The sequence below is a fragment of the Tympanuchus pallidicinctus genome, unplaced genomic scaffold (assembly GCF_026119805.1).
Source record: "Tympanuchus pallidicinctus isolate F22 unplaced genomic scaffold, pur_lepc_1.0 scaffold28, whole genome shotgun sequence".
Classification (NCBI taxonomy): Eukaryota; Metazoa; Chordata; class Aves; order Galliformes; family Phasianidae; genus Tympanuchus; species Tympanuchus pallidicinctus.
The window spans coordinates 1,894,452-1,914,253 of record NW_026294745.1 but is presented as its reverse complement, the minus strand read 5'-3'; the positions used below and the strand labels follow the sequence as shown (position 1 = coordinate 1,914,253).

The following is a 19,802-nucleotide window of genomic DNA, read 5'->3' as shown; positions in this document are numbered from 1 at the left end:
AGCTTGCCTCAGGATTTGCTTTTTATTGCAATATTGTTACAATACAGGTTACAATTTTTTAAAAAAATTTACTCTTAAAACCTTTTTTTTTAATTAATATATTTATAAGGTAAATAAAGTAATAACGGGATCCGGAAGCTTTTTGGAGCTGGATTTTCAAATAATAAACCCCTTCAGTCACTCAGCGCCCACCCCGGGGGCCCCGGCCTCACCTCGCCACAAGGCCACCTCCGCGCCCGCCCTCGGCGATTCTTCCTTTCCTCCCATTGGCTCCTCCCGCCGCCGTCGCGAGGAGAACAGCCAATAGGACGCGGCTCCGCGGGAAGGCCCGCCCTCCGTGAGGCGGCCCGCGGGCGGGGGTCGGCGCCGGGCAGGGCGCCGTGCTGAGGCGGCGGAGCGGCCATGAAGGTGATGGGCTTCCTCGGCTGGGCCGGCTGTGGGAGGGACGAGGGCGGCCGAAACGGAGCGCGGTGCGGCAGGGACCCCGCTGGGGGTGGGGCGGGCCGAGCTGCGCCGTGGCCCTCCGCTCCCTTTGGGCCGCGCCCGCCACAGAGGGGCTCCCGAGGCCGCGACCGCCTTGCCGAGGGGCCTTCGCTGAGTCAGCGGGCGGGTGGGGCCCGAGGCGAGGCCCGATCCCTCACGGCTCTCTCGTCTGACCCCCGTCTGGGCGCCGTGCCTTCGGGTCGTCGCCGAGCTCCGTTTTTGGGAAAGCTCTGCGCGGCCCCGGGGCGTTAAAGCTGGGCTGCTGCGGGAGGATCCTCCTGCCACTGTGCGCGGCCGCGAGCAGCCCTGCGGGCACGGCTGGGCTCTGAGGCTGGAGGGCCGAAATGCGATTTCACGGCGCTGCAGGGCGCGCGGAGCGTGGAGGTGAAGGGAGCAGCCGGAGGATCGTGGGGAAGGATGGCTGGAAAGGCTTTGGCTGCTCGGCCGGGCTGTGCTGAGCTCTGCACGGAGGAAGCTGCTTGTTTTAGTGTCTCATCTATGAGTTGTGTCGGTGCTTTCTGGCTCGGTGTCACAGGGAAGCTGCAGAGCTGACTGAGGTTAAGGAGCGAATTAAGGACACTGTTGCACTGCCTTTCATCTGCATAGATCCGCTCTTAGAGCAACTGTAACACACGTCTTCTGTCCAATACTTAGAAAATTCAGGCATCAAAAGTGGATAACAAACTTCCTAGGTGCATATTTACCCTGAGCTTATAGCTTTGTCTGAGTTGTTACAGGCCATTCAATAAAATCACTCCTCCAAGTGTTAAACTGCCTGGTAAGGACACGGGTAGCAGCTGCATTCTCTCCTGGTTCTGTTGTCCTGCTGCTGGGTGCCCTGCAGTGGTGCTGGTTGGATTCCCACACACTTCTGGCTCAGTGTTTTATCTTTCTGCGCTTATTTGCCTGTAGCAGTTTTTTGTTGTTCACTATAAAGCTGGTGTGACAATTCTGTAAGACCATGTGAAGAATTAGTCATTATTTTTTTTTGCAACTGACAACTTTCCATTAAGGTGGAAAAAAAAAAATACTTTTCAAAAGACCAGCCTTGCATGCAAGAGAGCTCCTAGTTTTAAGTCACCAGTTTTAAGAATGCTTTTCTGAAAAGTTATTTAACTGTTACTTAAGAAGGAGGGAGAACTACGCATCATTTGTTTTGTGCAGGAGAAAGGAATATTGACGTTTCCACTCTCTGCTGCTGGAAAGCAGAAAGCAAGTCTTGGCTGGATGGCTCAGTGTGGAGGGCAGTGAGCTGCAGGTACCAACCAGGGTCAGTCGTGCCCTGAGCTCTGCAGGCTTTTCTCTGTGCTGTGTGAAGGTTCCTGGTTACAGCTGAGGTGAACGTGGCTCTCAAAACAGTTGGGCTAGTGAGTTTTGTTTGTTGCATACCTGTTTGATGTTATTACTGCCCACAGCTTAGAAGCAGAAGGACCGACCGCACTGCTGGCCTTGCAACACTTGTAGTGTCAGCATACAGCAGTAAGAGTGGAGCACCAGGTTTGTGTAGGTCAGAGAGGTGCTTTTGATGTTCCACTCTTAACAACGTGTTCATGCAAGTGCCTTGTGGGGCATGTTTAGTCCTATGGCTCTGTGCCTCAGCTTCTCTCTGCACCACAGTAAGGACTCCTTTCTGAGCTTTTCTGCTTCGTGTGTGTTAAGATGGAAAGCAGTCACTGCAGGGACTGCAGTGCCATCACTGGGCTGACGTGTGCTCTGGTTGGTCGAGGTTTGCAGGCTCAAACCCAATGTTCTGTGTCTTTACACTTGAAGGGGTAGAGGCTGCTGTCCAGGCTGCTGTCCTGGAATAAAGAAAACAAAACAGAAGAACTTAGAATAGGTAAGAAAAAAAAAGGTGAACAAAAATATGTTTAAAAGATAGTTGTACCACTCAGCTTCCTTCTGCAAAAAAACCAGTGTACTTCTATTGGTTCTTGTTGTTGTTTAATAGGTTTCCATGAGCCACTTGACTGCAATTACGTGTATGACCCAAACAGTGTAGGTTCCAAATTCCAACTTGAAGTATAAATCTGATAGAGAATCTGGTGCTGAAGGCTTTCAAGGATAAAAAAGTAGCAGTGAAATGCGTGCATTTATCTTTATAGTGTTTGAGATAAAACAGTAGGGCTCAAACCAGAAATACAGTCAATATGGAATAAAGTTATTTGGAGGTACTTTAGTTTTGTTAGCCCCTGCGTAAGAGAACAGCAGAGCAGCTCCAGGGAGGGCCTGAAAGATGTTTCCCTCTCAAAGAAGCAGAGCATGAGTTTGGAATTCAGTTTGGTTCGTTTGTTTGAAGATCCAGAAATGTTTTTTAGAGTTTCACCGTGAGTCCTAAAAGAACTGAGTTACTTCTGGAGAAAGTCCTACAGGGAGGCAGCCTTACAAAGCTGTTGTACCTCTCGCTCTCGTCCCTTCAGCTCTTGTTCTTCGCCTACAATTGACTGTCAGTCTCTCCTCCTTCACTTTGCATCACCTCTTCAAATTCCTTACTTTTTCTGTGAAGAACTCTGCTTCAGTGCAGGAGAGAAGGAGCTCCTTGTGCCTGCTTCAGCCTCTCGGAAGCAAATCTTACCTACTTTGGGTTGTAGCTGGGAAGGGGGGCTGGCTGGGCTGCGCCGATGTTTGTGTGCTGCATTCCTCGTGCTCTGGGATTGCACACAGCGCGCTTTGGGATGATGAGAGATGGGATGGCGAGGCCCTGTGGCAGCAGGACACGTGTTACGTGGGTCTTAGGATACTCAGTTTTGTCCCTTTTTCTTTTTTCTGCGTGCTTCCAGGCAGGAGCTACTTCCATGTGGGCTTCCTGCTGCGGGTTGCTGAATGAAGTCATGGGGACTGGGGCTGTCCGTGGCCAGCAGGCCGGCTTTGCGGGAGGCGCCGGCCCGTTCCGCTTCGCCCCGAACGCGGCTTTCTCGTCGTGTCCATCTCCAGCTGCAGCAGCTGCTAACGTGGTTTGCAAAGCCTGTGGACTGCCCTTCTCAGTTTTTAGGAAAAAAGTGAGTCGTTTCCTTTTAAATCATATTTTTACTAATATGAACTAATCTGTAGGCATATGGGGATGCAAATATATACATATTTTTTTCCTCCAGTAAGGACAACTGAGTCAGATGGTCAGGGAGGGAGAAAGTGCCTCATCCCAAGGTCACAGGAAATGAACGTCAGACAGGATTAGAAGTTAAGGGATCTGACGTTGGATCTGAGCTGAGCTGGGAATGTGCTGATCCTATTTGTAAGGTGCATGTTTTAGGTGCAGAATCTTGGCTCTTAAAACAGATCTGTGTTTGCAGAGGATATCAGCCATAGTGGTGGGGTACTGAAATGAACAAACTACATTACAGACAAGTTTAACCGCTACCAATTTAGTATCACAGCTTCTTTCTGTGAAGTGCTGCTTGTTTGTTAAACGGGTTTAGTTCTGTTAAGTGCTGTTGTGCTCCAGTGACCTCATATCATTTGGGGCCAAGCTGGTGGCTTAATTAAGTTTCCAGGTAAATAAAATTGAGATTGTTGGTGTCACTACTGCATATGACCATCCATCATTATTACCTTGTCCATTTAGGCCCGCTTACTGACCTAATTCTCTGAAGCCTCTTTGCTCAGTTTTGTTCAGTTTCCCCTTTCCTTGTTGTCTTGCTCCACCCTGGCACAGCGCAGAGCTATTTGATGGGGCGATTTTCTAGACTTAAATCCTAAAGCTGATGTTTGTCACAATCAGCGATGAAAGGGCAGCAGAAAATTATGAGGTTTGGCGCAGGGTCGTGGGCTCACGTTCTGACTCAACTGCTGGTTATTTGCTCATCCTTAGCACGTGTGTTGTGACTGCAAGAAGGATTTCTGCTCCGTTTGTTCCGTCTTACAAGAGAATCTCCGAAGATGTTCGACTTGTCACTTGCTGCAAGAAACAGCATTTCAGCGGCCACAGCTGATGAGACTGAAAGTCAAGGATCTGCGCCAGTACCTTGTTCTCAGAAACATCCCGACAGATACCTGCAGGGAGAAGGAAGACCTGGTGGATCTCGTGCTGTGCCACCACTTAGGCTCAGAGGAGGACATGGACGCTGGCAGCTTGCGCTCGTCGCGCTCACAGACTTCTGGGTTTTTTACTCATCCATTTTCTATGTCTGTGTCGGTGTCGTCCCAAGGAGAACTTGCAAACAGAGGGGGAAGCACAGGAAATGGGACACCTTTACGGGTACAATAATTAACATGTGTCTTATGGTAGAGTGGCTTTTTTTTTTTTTTCAACTAGATAATGCATCATGCTAAACTAAAACAAGGACCAGCTGGTGCAGATGGAGGGGCTGGAAAATGCCTTTTCCATTTCTGATTGGAAACAGAAGATGATAAGACTGGTAGCTTAGGTGATAGGGATGACTTGAGTTGATAATAATTAGCAGCAGCTGAAACTTCAAAACGTTTGGGAGGAAGCAAAGTATTTTAGAAGAGGTTGGGGTTGTTTTAGTTTTTTTTCTTATTTGTTTTGATTAGTTTCATTTTGTACACAGGGCCAAACTGAAACATCTTCTATAAATAATGATGAAGAAGAAAGTGCCGAGGAACAGGTGAGTTAGGAACCATGCAGAGAAACCTTTGCACGTGACACCACAAAGTCTTTAGATCTGTCAGCATTTAGAATCGCGCTCTGTTCTTTCAGAACCAGCCATTAATCTGTAAATACTTGCCCTGAAAAGAATAAAGCTTTAGCCCAACTGCTGCAGCTTAATGTAGTCTGTGATGCATGGAAAAATCTGGTGCTTTGGACTTACCAGGACAGATAAAAACATACAGCTCTGTGTTTCAGACTCCCGGATTGTCCAGAAAACGAGCGAGAGCCTCTCTGTCTGATATTTCAAGTCTGGAGGACATCGAAGGCTTGAGTGTTCGGCAGCTGAAGGAGATCCTTGCGTGTAATTTTGTCAACTATTCAGGATGCTGTGAGAAATGGGAACTTGTGGAGAAAGTGAGCAGGCTGTACAGAGAGAGTGAGGAAAACCACAAAACACGTAAGTTTGTATTCGATTCTTACCTTTCTTTTCTGGTTTCCAGTAGCCGGTTCTGCCAGCAGGACAACTTGGTGTCTGACTTGTTCTGCTTTTGTGGAACAACTCACAAGTGTGGTTTCCCAGTTGGAGCTAGAATAGCTGAATGTGGAACCAGTGTGTAAATGAAGCTTTCCAGGAATTGTGCTGTTTTTTCAAAGATTTACTTTCCAAAGCTTGGAGAGCTCAGCTTTCACATGCAAGGTAAAATGGCATGGCTGAGATCTGCTGCTTTGGAGAATGTGAAACTTGGCACCTCTGTATCCTGTATTAGATTTCACAAGGTATTAGCAAGATAGCTTCTCTTGTAGCTGTCAACAGACCAAAGTAATTCAGGTCTTTCACTGTGAGACAGAATTAAAAGCTACAGTGGCAAAAGTCCAAGTTCAAGTGGTTTGGTCTCTCTCCATGCTTCCACGATAAGGTGTTTCTGTGGCTGCAGCTCAATGACTTGTATTCATCCAACCTCTGTGCTCAACAGTTGCTGTCTTTCACTTGCCTGATTGTAGTATATGCACAGCCTGATTTCTGTTAACAAAATATTGTGGGAGAAACAGCTTCTTGATGATGCTGCCGGCCTGAAAAATCCCTGCTTGGCTCTTTATTCTTGCACCCACCAGGCAGGATGTGAGCAACAGGCAACTGCAGTGACTGGAAAGCTGCCTTAGCTCAGGGCTGCTTCACAGCCAGGTGTTGCCAGCACATAAGACTGAAATAACTGGCTCAGAGGGGTGAAGCATTCTGCAGGTGCTGCCCGCTCTCTGGTACTGCTGGCGAGTGTCAAAGCATGGCTCAAGGGAGACCCTCAGTTGGTGATTAAAGTAGAGCTGAAAACCTGTCTGAAATGAAGCATTAGAGTTAGGATTTTCTCAGTACGATCTGACAAAATGTACAGTTATTGAGAGAGGAAAGCTGCACTGAAACCTGGCAGGCTTTGTTCAGTTCCACCATCCTCAGGCCTTGCTTACGCTTCGACAACTTGGTCTGCTTCATTCTGCATCACTGTGAGGAAAGTGTTCTGCTACACAAAGTAAGTTCAGAGATAGAGAACAACAAGCTCTGCATTTTAATTACTGTCATCAAGCACTTAATTGAGACTGGATGAGGCTCCTTAACCTCTTAGAGGTTCTTAGCTGGTTAGAAAACGGTTGTAAGCACGGAGCAACACAGCTTTATGCTGAAGTACCTGTTCATATCTTTTAGCTGGTGCCAGCGTCAGGGCTGAAGTGTTTTCAGGGCCTGAACGTGTGTCCTCCCTCTCCATTGCTTTTCAGAGGGTGAGAAGGTACAGCTGAACGACAACGATGACAACTTGTGCCGGATCTGCATGGATGCAGTGATCGACTGCGTGCTGCTGGAGTGCGGCCACATGGTGACCTGCACCAAGTGCGGCAAGAGGATGAGCGAGTGCCCCATCTGCCGGCAGTACGTTGTGCGGGCTGTGCATGTCTTTAAGTCTTAAACGAAGACCAAAAGCCAATTTTAGTCACCTCTGACTACCAGGATTTCTGTGGGCAGGAGTGCTGAACCCTGGGGCGTAGATCAGATTTTTAATTCTCAAACGCAACATTTTGAACATCAGGACGTAGAATTTATGAAGACTTTTTTACAGCATACTTAATCTGACGGTTGGGCAGGATGATGTGATGCCTGTGCGCACAGTGACAGAGCTGCCTGACTTTCCTTAAACCCACAAACTGAGTCAAACTGTTTACAGCAGTTATTGCTCTCTTCTGAAGAATATCAGCCCTAGTTATTGCATTCAGTACTCAGCAAGAGGTCACAGAAACCACCTTTGCTCAACCATCCTTGCGTTACGCTGTCCAGTCCTCTAGAACTTATTGGTTGAACATTCTGTTCTTATGCAATTAAACAAATATAGAATGTAACTGACACTGTTCCTGTAACAGTGTTAACAGTATAAAGACTCAAGAAAGCACTGCCATTAACTGTACCTGCACAGAAGACATTAAGCAATCTGTTTGACAGGGATTGCTGCGCTCTGAATGTCAGACATTACCCCTGTGTTCTCTTGGCCGTTCTCTGTCACTCTGTAGGGCTCTCTCATGTGGTATCCAAGTACTGCTTACTAAGTACTTTAGTTTAGGAATGATTTTTTAAGAAAGGAGGTACAGGAAACCACGTTCTTGTGGTTCTGAATCCACTCCTGCCTATTGTAACTATTAATCTAATGTGATGATTGTACTTCATGTGCCGACAACCTGATCTTACTGTGAATACTAATCAGGGTCATGAAACTACTTGCTGCTAACACGTGGAATGTATAGCACTGCTAACCTTAAGGAGGGATGGTTTTATTAAGGACAGGGGAAAGGAAACCTCATCTTTAAAACCTCACATTCACCAACATTAACCAAGGCTGAGTCACTATTACCCCTGCTTCCCATCAGCTGCTGCATACCTCGCTGCTGGCGGCTCAGCTTCCAGCAGGGTGTTGTGTTGGAGCAAAGACCTCAGTGCCTGGGGCTGCCCATGCAGCCTTCTGAGGGAAGCTGCAAAATCACTTCAGATGTGGGGACAGGATCCCTGTGTTCAAGCAGTCCAAGAGTAAGTTAAAAGAAAAAAAAAAGATGAAAGAAAGTTCAGCTAAAGCTACAGTTTCTCCTTTGAATTTCCCCCATGCTAACAAAGTAATGGAGGTAAGAAAATGATTTGCCAGGGCTTCAATGTCAGGTAATTCTTACCTCTGCTACACTGCCTGTCATTCCGGCTCTCTTGTCTTTATGCGGCTGGCTTGAAAATGAGAAAGCAGCTCCTCCTCAAAACAAAATATGCAGCTTTAAGACACTGCTGACTATTTTTCAGAAGGGAGCAAACCTCTCAATGGCTTTATTTTTTAGAGTAACTTTTTAATGCTACTTGATTCCCGGAGTCTCCGTTGAGTGGGTAAGCTGATGAAAAAAGAACCGTATATTACTTCCATGCTGATCGTTAGCCACACAAGCTTAATAAAGATTTGTGATGGGCTTTCACAGCCTCTGTCTCTTTCCTTAACCAGTGGGGAAGGTGGTGGGCAGGCAGCCCAAGCTTTACCTGTCTCTTACAAGCGTGTGCCCAGGCAGAGAGCAGCCGCAGGAAGGCACGTGCATTTCATTTCCCCTCAGTAACAACGTGCTGGGAGGCAGAGGAGAAAGCCTGCACTGAGCACTGCGAGCTGCTGCCTGGAGCGTGGCAGCAATGGGGGCTGCTGCATGACTGCTGCTTCCATCAAGGTTGGGAACAGTTCCACAAAGCACAGAATCGAGGCGCAGCTTGCTGACACCACCACCCTTCTGCCAGGGGGATTCCTGCAAGCAGGCCTGGGCTCAGAGTCCTGCTGGGACAGGAGCAGGCCGCTGCCCTCGCTGCACAGGACGGCGCGCAGCAGAGCCGGGCTGCAGGAGGAAGCGCCGCTGCTGGCAGGGCTTGTGCAGCTCCACACTGCAGTCACTCCCCACTCCTGAAGTCCAAGCACAGCCCCCAGCTGGAACAGAAGCCCTCGTAGCCAGAATCTGTTTTTGTACAATTGTTTATACAAATTCAACAAAGGTAAAACTGCATCAGGAAGGTCTACGAAAACAACACCTTACAACAATGGCACTTATGAATGCAGAATTTTACAATCAGGAAATAACCATGTTATAAACCTTAAATGAGAACTCAACTCACACTTCAAAGAAAGAGAGACTACGTTTGACCATTTATTCTACTGCTGGACTCACTGTATAAATTAATTTTATATTGAGTACAAGAGCTCATGCTACAGAGTGAAACCCTCCTATGTGCAAAAGCTGAAATTGGAATTTTTAAAATTTTGAGAAAAAAGGTGATTTCTATACAGATAAAACTTGGCAAAGTGTTTTACTTCAACTATAATTTACACCTTATTTCCACAACATGCTTATGTCACTTCTCAAGTATACAAAGCAGGATATAAACTTCCATTAAAACATGCTTTAAGTTGAAAGTATTAACCTACTTTTCCTGACCTGGGCACGTTTGTAGATAGATACTGTCTACGAAGTATAGGTTAAGTTCTCTCCTACCATAAGTAAAGATAAAAATTGGCAATCAAAACCGAAACACTGGTAATGCATTCAAACATTGCATAAATAATTTTTAAACAATTTTTGTACAAAAATAGTTCTGCATAATGTAAGATGTAACAAAACAAAATGTGTTAAGAAGGCAGAAATGCAGTGCGTGGTCCACTTTAATGACACCAACTTTTTTTTTTTGTTTGTTTGTTTGTTTTAAGAAATGAAAAGCAGAAATCAAATTTACACTACCAAGCACATGCTGTGGTACTTTAAATAACAGTATTCCTTGGAGATCAGTCTTCTTCCGGGTGTGAACAATTATCATCAGTAACAGTCGCCTTATGAATTTGCATAAGAGCCAGTGCAGGACATCCCAGGTAGACTGAATTAGTGGCACAAGTTGAGATTCTTAACGTGGGTAGTTTCATGTTGTTCTCGACAAGAGTTGTAAAATCCCATCACGGTATTTTCCAATATTCCAAGTTCCCAATTGAAAATAAAATCCCTACATGTTCTTAGTCCCTTCCCCGCCTCGCCCCAGTATTTACACGTGTCCTTTAACTAACTCAGTTTTTGCAGAAGTTTTTCTTCCACTTGCCCAAACTGAACACTTACTGACATCTCTGCTATGAACTGCTCACAGCCTTCTTTTGTCACTTGCTTGCAGTACCTCAAGTCGATCTGGCAGATGTTTCCACAACGTTTGAAGTAGGACAGGCACTGGTCAGTCACCTTATTGCAGTCTGCAAAAAGAGAGAAGGGGACAAAAGTGAAACCCCATTTTGATCTCTGATTTGACCTCCTCAGCCCTTTCCGCTCCTCCTGTGCCACGCCGCCACCAGCTGCCCCCACCAGCCTGCATGCAGCTCCCGGCTCCCCATGGCGGCTGTGTAACCGAAGGGATGAGGAGGAGGAGATGGGATGAGGAGGATGAACAAAGCGACAATTTGCAGCTCCCAGCAGCTCAGACAGGGCAGGGCCTGGGAGAGCAGCAGCTGCAGGATCACCGACTCCAGCAGCAAACGGTGCCGATGGGGAGGGACGCCCCCACCTTCCTCCCCTGCCCCATTCGTGCTGCATACCTGATAAATTAATTTCCGTTAATGAATCCCGCGTGGTAGTTCCAACCGCGGTCAGCAGGTTAATAGACTGATCTGTCACGTGGTTACAGTAACTAAGATTGAGTTTGGAGAGCAGAGGCATGTGCCTGATGATCAGCCGCAAAGACGCGTCGGTGATGTCCAGGCCGGCCAAGCGCAGCTCCACGATGTTCCGCAGTTTACTCCGGTTGTCGATCTGACCTGGATGGAAAGCAGAAGCAGCAGCTGAGCCTCGTGCTGTGCTGCAAACATCTGCAAATCTATATGAAATGCACTGTGACACACAACACCGCTGCCCTGAGTTAACTTCAGATGTTTTTGCCTGTCTGTTGCTTTGGAGGGGACATCAGCAGGAACGCTTGCCTATTTTGGATACAGGCACGTGGACAATAACCACCTCCTGATTTAAAAACAAAAGGGACGAAAGTAACTGCAGGGGCCCAGCGGAATTACAGGTCGGGAATAAGCAGTAGGCTGTGCAGTGCATGCCAGAAAGCAGATCTGATTTGCTCAAAATTTCACCTGAGCTGATATCCGGGCGAATGTGGCATGACCCACAGAACTGCTCCTTCCCTGAACTGGAAGAAAGTGTTTCCATACTCTCTAAAGTACACCCGTTGCAGCCTGAAGAGAAGAAAGTCAGACAGAAAACCAGCACAGTGGCTCAGATGACTGTTCAGCAGCCAGAGAACATCACTCATCACCCAGAGGCTTCCAGCGAGGTGCTGCACGTCACTACTTAACCGCCTCACGCGCCAGCAAAGCCCAGAACCCCACCGGTGCTGGCTGCAGGGTTTGCTGCCCATTTCCTCCACGGGGGACCAGCAGCAGAGCATGCTGAGTGCAGATGGGACAGCCCGCGCTCTCCCGCCGGTTACCTGGCCGGTTGTCTGTGGGCGGTGACAGGAGGTCTCTCATCTGAGCGTCCTTCAGTCCTTCTGCCCACTGCACGTCCAGAGTTCGGAGTAAAGGGCAGCTGGAACTACAAAGTGCTGACACTGCTATCCATGAGCACCCTGATAACAGCAGGTCTCGGAGACCTGCAGATACAGAAGAGATTGGAGCACACGGCCCACGCGGAGAGGCACCCAGCGATCTGCTCCCACACACAGGCTGAGCTGAGCCCAGCGCTGCTCCAACACACCCCAATGTTCCGGGGCACGCAGGGACCCCAGGAGCCCCCTACCCAGCCGTCCCTCTGCCCTGCACCCAGAACCTCCATTACAGTGGGGGGGAACAGTCCCCCAGCATCCCCCAGCTGAACCGGTCAGCACAGGCACAGCACTTACTGGCCAACACCTGCCACAAATCAGTTTGCTAGAATGCCAAGCAGTCACAACAAAACTCCTTTTAACATGCTGACGTTCTGCTCCTCTGTATGTACTCCTCCTTTCAGATAGCTGGACCCCTTCACACCCTCCTCACAGATAACAGTTTACATCTAAACTGGTTTGCTAAGGTCTGGTGAAACAGTCAAAAAACCATCGCTTACCTGGCAGTCTGTTGATAAGCCAGCTCAGCTGCTTTTTAGATATATTTGTCCAGCTAAGATCAAGGGTTACAGGCTGTCTCCTAATAATGCCACTAAGCATAAGTGGAGTGATGGATTTACAATGGTTTAAATCTATTTTGGTCCATAATCTTTTGTCACAGCACCTACCCAAAAAGAAAAAAAGTCAACAGCACTTGAATTTGGCACTTGTTTCAATTTCTGCAAGACTTTTAAAAAGCATCACAGAACTATGGGAGAACGACAGCATTTAACTAAAACTAGCAAAAATAAAGCGAAGTGATGCTGAGGTAAGTGCACCAACAAACAGCGTCACGTAGGTTTGAAGTTTCCTGTCAAGTCTGTCTCACAGCAAAGTTCAGAATTATTTCTACTGAATTATCACTGCCAACATCAGAGGATCCCATTTTAAGTCACCACAGCATTTATTAAAATCCGTCTTGTAGCCTGAAAACAAGCACCTTCCTTCTTATCTTCTGAATAAAAAGAATGGTTTCATGTGTTTCTTGTCCTGATTTCCCCCACACTTTCCCTATGCAAAACAAATTCTGTTCCTGTTATTCCCATGTGCGTTTCTGTGCTCTCTTTATGGCTCCCTAAGGGCCACAAGCAACAAATCCGAATGGTTTGCAGTATTCTGCATTTTCCTGCATTTTGCATTAGAAAACGTCATACTTAAACTGAAAAATCATCCAACCCGTGGAGGAAGGGCTCCATGGGCATCGCCTTGCGCCACACTACCAACCTTCCTGTCATTTATCCAGGTTTTGCTAGACTGCGAGGGGCCTCTGCCACGACTCGCCCATCCATGTGCACATTATGGCTGAATATGAGATGACAGCCAACAAGACACTTTGCTGCGAGTGCACTGAAACTCAGCAATCTGTCCACTAACGCTTTCTGTGGTGGTGCAGTCACTGTCTGTGTCAATTTTTACGCTCTGACACTCTGAGCACAGAACAATGAAGGACTCTTCCACAAGTTCTGCTGATGTGGAATCAGCAGATGGGATTGCTCTGTGTGCCCTCTGCAGGGCAACAACCAGGATGGACCTTCTGAGGAGAACACTGAGGACACCAGAAGATCTGCACCGTATCTCAATAGAGATTTAAGAGCTGAACTAAAAAAACAACTGCATCAGCAGCAAGAGCTCCTGGGGGCACAGCGACCCAGGCTCAGCCTGACCCAGACAGCATGTTCTCATGTGTGGGAACACTGCAGTGCCTGAGGACAGAACAGGCTGCTCTGGGCAGCACAGCTGCTGCAGGCTGATGCTCAGACACAGAGCTCTCATCAGAAGCGCTGGCAACTGCTGCTTGTGAGAAAGCACTAAAGACAAGCTGCTTCTTCAGACACTGCTGGGCACCCTCTCTCCTTGGGCTCAGTAGAACTCCAGGGACAACCTGCACACCTCTTTTAGTGCTCAGTCACCCACCTCCCTTCCGAGCCCATCCCCACCGCACACAAGACCCAGCTCGGTTTCCCACCCTCCTTACCATCTGTTCCAGGTCTTGCAAACTCTCATACAGATGCACAAGTCTCTATGACTGAGGTAGCTAAAGACAGCCATCCAGACTTCCCTCTGCATCACGTGGGCTGCCCCATCATCCAGGGGGAGCGAGTCCGGAGGGGGGCTGATGGGGGGCGGCCGGATGACGTGCCGCTCCATCTGAATGCATTTGGGAGGAGAGAGCGAGGGCGGGGGCCGGGCGATGCCGCGCGGTGTGCTCCGCAGGCTGGGGATGAGCGGGTGCCTCAGCTCCCGGGGAGTCCCGTTCAACCCTTTGCTGAACCTATGGAGTCTCTCACTGTTGTTCAAGGCGCGCTTGGGTTCCTCGTTTTCGCTCTCGGGTTCAGATTTGATGGGTTGGTGATTCTCATTGGCAAGGCTGTTCTCGGTTTTTTGGATCTCTTGGTTGAGCTCCTTGCTGAGCTCCTTGCTCAGTTCTTTATTGGGAAGCCGCCTTTTCCGCCTCATCTTGAACTTCTTCTTGTCCCTGGGCTCGGCCCCCTCTGTGCTGGGACCCGCGGTGGGCGAGCTGGATCGCGACTGGTCGCTGTCCTTGGAGCGGGGAGGCGCTTCCGGCAGCTCGTCCTCTGGCTCCTGCTTGAGGCGCCGCAGGGGTTTGAGCAGGGCGCTCCGCTCATCCGAAGCCTTCCACGATCGCCGCTGAAAAGGAAGAGACAAGGGCTGACTACAGGAGCACCCAGCACGTGGCGTCACCCGGAACGCTGCTGCTCTGTGGGGCAGCGGTGCCTGGGAAACAGCTGCCTGCTCTGGGCCCACCCGCCCCAGCGCCGGGCTGCAGCCACCAGCCCAAGGCATCGAGCTGGAGCGCCATCACAAAGGCAGGGAGCCCAGGATCGGCCCTCCGGACTCCAAGAGTGACAAATGCATTTATTCACCATGCATCACCTTACAGACTTAGTTGCCTTACTCATTACACAGCAGACAGCTTCCAAATAGAAGGCAAACAGCATGCTATAGACAGTTCTCCCCCAACGGGCCAGAAGAAACCAGGCTTAGGATGCATTCACTGGGCAAACTTTCAACACTGGCTGACACACATGCATGCCAAATGGCCAAAAGGTCAATTTCTGAAAGCTCCTGAGCTGCAACCACTACTCGCACTATGGCTGCGCTTCTGCTGTGATGACACCATTCCTGCTGGATGCTCAGAGCCTCGGGTTAAGCACACTCTGGCTGCCCCTTTACATCCTACTGAACTCGGTTCATCTTCTCAGGCTTCCCCACCTCCAGTGCGTGCGGACGGGGAACGCCAGGTGTGACACACTGCCACGCGGATCAGCCCGCATGCTGCCACCATCTCTGATGCAAGGTGGGCTCACGGGGCTGGCAGCTTCTTCCCTGCCCTGGTTGCTGCTCGTCAAAGAGAACTGAGCTTCATTCACGTTAATCTAAACTTCTGATGCACGCCAGAGGGATACGGAAGAGATGTACAGACCAAAACCAAGGAAGACTTCAAGTCTGATTTGATCGCTATACGCAAGAAAGAAGCTAGCATCTGTTAGAACGAAACAGCCTTAATAAGAAGAGATCAGGCCTGGCAAGGAAAGGTGAGCTGCTGTGAACACACCTGTTCTATCAGAACGCCCGTGTTCTGCAATAAACTAATTGGATCACATCTGTGGATGTGCTGCTACACCTCGGACTCAGCGCCGAGCAGAGAAAGCTGATCAACCCGTCCTTAAACATGTAATAAAGGAAGAGGTCACAGTACGTTAATGACAGGTTAGAAAACAGACAGGAAAATTAGAACATCAGATTACTGTCAGCTTGCAGCATCCTCCACACAGGGCACTGATGAGTGCGTAATTTAAAGGTATCAGAGTTCTGTTATTGCGGCAGATTGTGAGAGAGAAATCAATGCTTGTGCAGGGGGGGCTCCACGCTGTGATGCAGACTGCTGAGGGTGTGCGTGGCAGGAGCAAGATTCAGCAAGAGAGCAAAGCATCAGCACAGAAACTGAATTTTATTCCTTGGGGTCATCAAAACACACTTTTGTTTGTATTTTAACATGGGACATGAGAAAAAACAGAGCCAGCCACTGCAGCTAACTCTTCTGAAGCATAAAGGCTTGCACGAGAGAGCAGTTTTTGAGGTGTAAAGGGCATAATAAAAATGCCCACTCTGACACAAAGATATGAATGATACACTGGCTCACCATTCAGCCCACATGAGAAGGAGTAAAAGGGATGCAGAACATATCTATTATAAAGGCAAAGCACCTTCTTCCTGAAGAGTTTCTTCTTTTCCAAGTTTTAGCTGTTGGAAGAAAGAAAAAGTAAAAGCCCCAGAAGATGACATTTGTTCTGCTGTCTGTTGAAGGTCTGGTGACTCACAGTGCCTTCCTGACGCGCTGGGGGCTTTCACGGAGCAATTCAAGCCATCCATAAACACTCCAGTGAGTCCGCAGGGATGGGAAAAGGAGATCATGGCCAAGAAGCAGATATGCATAACCTGCTGTCATGAATTTTGCTCTCCACCAAAGCAACGACAATCCCTACATTCCCACACTGTGGTGTTCTCTCTGCCAAGACTCAACAGGCAGAGCAACTACCAAGTCCTAGAGAACTGCAGTGCACGCAGTACAAGAACTGCCAGCGATCCCAGTTACAAACCATCCGACGTCTACTTGTAAGAGAAGTTGGATCTAAGTCCTCAATTCTACCTCTGGAAGCCAGCATTTCTCTACATCTCAAGTAGAACATTCTGTAATCCACACGGCAATTCAGAGTGTCTCTGCCTGGTCCAAGAGCTCTGACTTTTAAATTCAGGGAAAAGCTGCTACAGTGCTGCTGTGAGCAGCTCCTCCTCTCTGCAGGCTACAGGAGGTGTCATTCCTAAAAGTCCTCTGATCAGTTCTACACATTGTACATCTGTGAATCAGCCACAAAACAAGCAGCCACGCGCCACCAAGTGGCAACAGATGAAAAGGTTTCCATAAAAAAGTGATTTTCACTTTGTTCCTACTCCAAGCATCTTGCAGTGACTTTTTAGTTAAAGTGGGTTTTCCAGCATTTTGAACAAACCAACAGCCACAGCCCAGTGTTGTCAGCCTCTGAATGTCAACCCGAGCTTCACCGTTCAAACTACTGTCCTGTTAGACAAGCAGTTTTCAGGAAGGGAGGTAAAACATCGCAGTTTCTTTTGTAGCAATCTGGGATTTCAAGACGAGGTACAAGCCAGAAGGCAAGAGACATCAGCCCCAACCAGCCCACGCGCATCTGCGTACGTACATAAGGCTTTGTCATACCCGTTTTCTCATAGAGGGTTCCTGGGGTTTCTCAAATTTCCTTTTCCTCCGCAGATGTACTTCGTCTGACTTTCTCCTCAGAATTGAGTCAACTTGAGGCTTTTTGGAATGTTCCTCAGATTTCCGCCTGGGAGTTTCTTCACAGTCCCCTTTCCGTTTTGCAGCATCTGTTACTTCCTTATTGTCTCTGTTCATTTTCTGTTCCTTCAGCAATGAGCCTGGGAGATTTGATGCGTATTTGAATCCTGGTCCGCGCTTTTGCTTGTACGCCAAAGAGACACAAAACACAAACAAACTTTATATCTTATGCCTTTCTCAGCTATTTATGTACGTTGCCTCCAGCACTGGTGGGTTGATCACTTTGTAACAGACAAAATCATTAACATGGAGTTACAGTAGAAGCAGTTTCAACCTTTAAGAAGTTTTTATGCACACTTGCAGCCCCTTGCTTTACAAAAGAAAACAAAAAAAAGCTTCCCTAATTCCAATAGACACTTCAGGTTTCGCATGACCTTTTTTCTTTCCTTTTTACACAATCCAAAGAGTTATCTTAGAATTTAGCATGCAGCAATGCACAGAACTAACCTAAACACTCTCCAGGTTTTGGGTGAAGTGTTAGTGCGTGGAAGAAAAATAAAAGATGATTAGGGAACAGAAAGCCAACAGCTTATTTCCTTTGACTCAACTGAATTGAACACAAAAACAAAAGCGGTACTGGGCAAAATTATACCTACAAGCCAGAGGGAACGTTTGAGATCTTGTATTTCATTCCAGCACCACTTATCCCCATTAAACTCACTTTTCCAGTTTTCCCTGCATGGTTGCACTTTGGACACTCCCAGCAGTTCGGCAGCTCGTCGTTAACCACACCATCTGATTCCTTCACCTGGTGAAAGAGAGGCACAACTCAATTCACAGACAAGCTCAAAGAAGCTGCAGAAGTCTACAGGTAGACCACTCAGAGGCACTTCTCACAGCTCTGTTTTCTCTGATCGATTGCTGCCCTCCCAAGAGCCCCAGGAAAGAAACCCGGCTCCCTGCAGGAGCAGAGCACACCCCACAGGATCACCCTCAATATAACATCCATGGGAGGAATGTGTGGTGGCCAACCTGGTCCTTGATAAAGGCTTTGGGTCTGGGCTTTGTGTGAAGGTCAGGGACAATCCCAATTACTGCAGGGCACATTCTGCTCTTACAAAAATGATAAGGAAAGAAGCCACCCGCCGTCCCGACTGTAATCATGCCATCTCCAAACGTCCTCCCACACCCCTGATCTAAAAAGCCATTTCCCTCCCCGAAGTGAGGCACAGCCTCTGCCTCAATAGGAAGGGATTTTTCCCATACATTCTCATACATTAATACTGTTGGGCATTTTTAGAAGCAGAGCACCCTGCACTGTAATCAAGTGTGCCTTACAATATTTTTCTTTACGGCTCAGAGTGAGCAGCCCCGTGTGCACAGCCCCCAGGCTCACGTGCCAGCAGAACGCTGGCTGCCAAGCCAGCTGGAGAACAGCAAACTTCTATTCAGAGGTCCAGGCAAACAAAAACATTCTCAGGGCTTCTGACACCCCCAGCTAGCGTAAGGAAGAGAAGTGCTTACTGCTTTGCTGCCTCTGAGAGACTGTGACATTCTGCTCTTTGAAAAACGCCCATTTGGTGTTGTCACATCACAAGGAAAGCACAGCCCTGCCCCACACGGCTCCTGCTTCCTGAACTTCTGCAGAGGAGCCCTCATTACATTCCAGACAGGAGAAGGGTGTTTCTGAAAAGCAGTTTCTTTGAATGAAGCCGAGGAGGAACAGTAGAGCTAAGCTAAAAAGCAGCCTCCACACAAAGACATAAGCTCACTGATGGCACGGTCGCATCTTAAGGATTAATTATGTGGTGTTCAAGAGGTGTCTGGATGAGGTGCTACGAGATATGGTTCAGTAGCTTGGTGGGTAGTAATGGTGACAGGTTGGACTAGATGATCCTGCAGAATCACAAGGTTGGAAAGGACCTATGATTCTATGACTTAGGCAAAAGCCTCAAGGAAAAAAGAAAACATTTTATTACTGTAGTAGCACGGTTCTGCTGTCTGCAGTCAAGATGAACAGCTGGGCACTGGCATCAGCAGTACAGTAGCAGGAGCCGGCTGCTGGAACAGGCAAGGGCAGAGCTCTGCAGATTTTTCTTGTTTCTGAAGCATTTCCTCCTCCCAGCTCAGTGAAAACGTGTGAGCTGTGCAGGAGCAAGCCCTGGGATTTAGGGAACTGCTTCCTCCAGAACTGAGCCAGACAGCAGCCATTCGAGTTTCACCATCCAGCAGGAGTGATGACATGTCAGCCTTTCTCAGCAAGTCTTTGGGAGTTAATAAACGAGTAAATGAAGTGGGCAGAATTTAAATACTGGTTTTATCACAACTGTGTGCCTTTGAACCTTCTTTCCCATGGTAGGTGTAAGATACTCCAGGAGCTGTTGTATACATCTCTGCCTCAGGGGAGCAATTCCTGGCTCAAGCCCAAGTTGGGAACAAGTTATTTCCCGCACTGAATACAGAACAAATGCTACCAAAGGGAAAGCATTACAGCTCCGTCCCTTCTGAGGAGTTTAAGGAACTGAACAGATGTGAGGAACTGTAAGCAAACTAATTAGACACAAACAAACCTGCCACTGAATCCATCCCAAGCCTTCTAGGCTGGGTGGGAGCCAGTTCTGCATGTTTGCTACCAGCAGCAGGTGGGCGTCTGAGCCACGGTGGGAGGCACCTCCACTGCATGCCTGCAGCACCAGGCAGCCATTCACAGCCTGAACACAAGACTGAATCAGACAATACAGAGACCCCAGGAGCCAATCTGTTATCAGCAGGTG

At 48.2% G+C, this 19,802-nt stretch overlaps 2 protein-coding genes across 4 annotated transcripts in view; one reads left to right on the top strand and one right to left on the bottom strand.

Moving 5' to 3' along the window:
* Window positions 1–321: 321 nt before the first annotated feature.
* RNF34 (ring finger protein 34) lies at window positions 322–8,510 on the top strand. 3 transcript variants are annotated; one of them, XM_052690927.1, is made up of 6 exons: window positions 322–408; window positions 3,261–3,479; window positions 4,289–4,675; window positions 4,989–5,045; window positions 5,285–5,486; window positions 6,797–8,510. In XM_052690927.1, the coding sequence occupies exons 1-6, from the start codon at window positions 403–405 to the stop codon at window positions 6,982–6,984; spliced, it is 1,059 nt and encodes a 352-aa protein (XP_052546887.1). In that variant the 5' UTR covers window positions 322–402; the 3' UTR covers window positions 6,985–8,510. The 3 variants fall into 3 exon arrangements, with proteins under 3 accessions (XP_052546887.1, XP_052546885.1, XP_052546888.1); XM_052690928.1 differs by lacking the exon at window positions 322–408 and adding an exon at window positions 510–2,320; XM_052690925.1 differs by lacking the exon at window positions 322–408 and having other exon boundaries at window positions 498–3,479.
* Window positions 8,511–9,033: 523 nt separating this feature from the next.
* The window catches only part of KDM2B (lysine demethylase 2B), a 99,565-nt gene continuing 88,796 nt past the window's right edge, over window positions 9,034–19,802 (bottom strand). Inside the window, 9 exon segments of the mRNA XM_052690929.1 lie at window positions 9,034–10,305; window positions 10,645–10,863; window positions 11,541–11,702; window positions 12,155–12,318; window positions 13,669–14,342; window positions 15,923–15,941; window positions 15,943–15,959; window positions 16,951–17,211; window positions 17,750–17,836. Coding sequence (XP_052546889.1) covers window positions 10,124–10,305; window positions 10,645–10,863; window positions 11,541–11,702; window positions 12,155–12,318; window positions 13,669–14,342; window positions 15,923–15,941; window positions 15,943–15,959; window positions 16,951–17,211; window positions 17,750–17,836 — 1,785 coding nt within the window. The 3' untranslated portion in view covers window positions 9,034–10,123.

What these genes read in the sequence shown, in the direction of transcription:
- RNF34 (XM_052690925.1), top strand. Translation starts at nt 3,102, where the DNA reads ATGTTTGTGTGCTGCATTCCTCGTGCTCTGGGATTGCACACAGCGCGC. An exon ending in TCTCAGTTTTTAGGAAAAAA is followed by an intron (nt 3,480 to 4,288) that starts GTGAGTCGTTTC and finishes GCTCATCCTTAG; the next exon opens with CACGTGTGTTGTGACTGCAA. An exon ending in AAGAAAGTGCCGAGGAACAG is followed by an intron (nt 5,046 to 5,284) that starts GTGAGTTAGGAA and finishes TCTGTGTTTCAG; the next exon opens with ACTCCCGGATTGTCCAGAAA.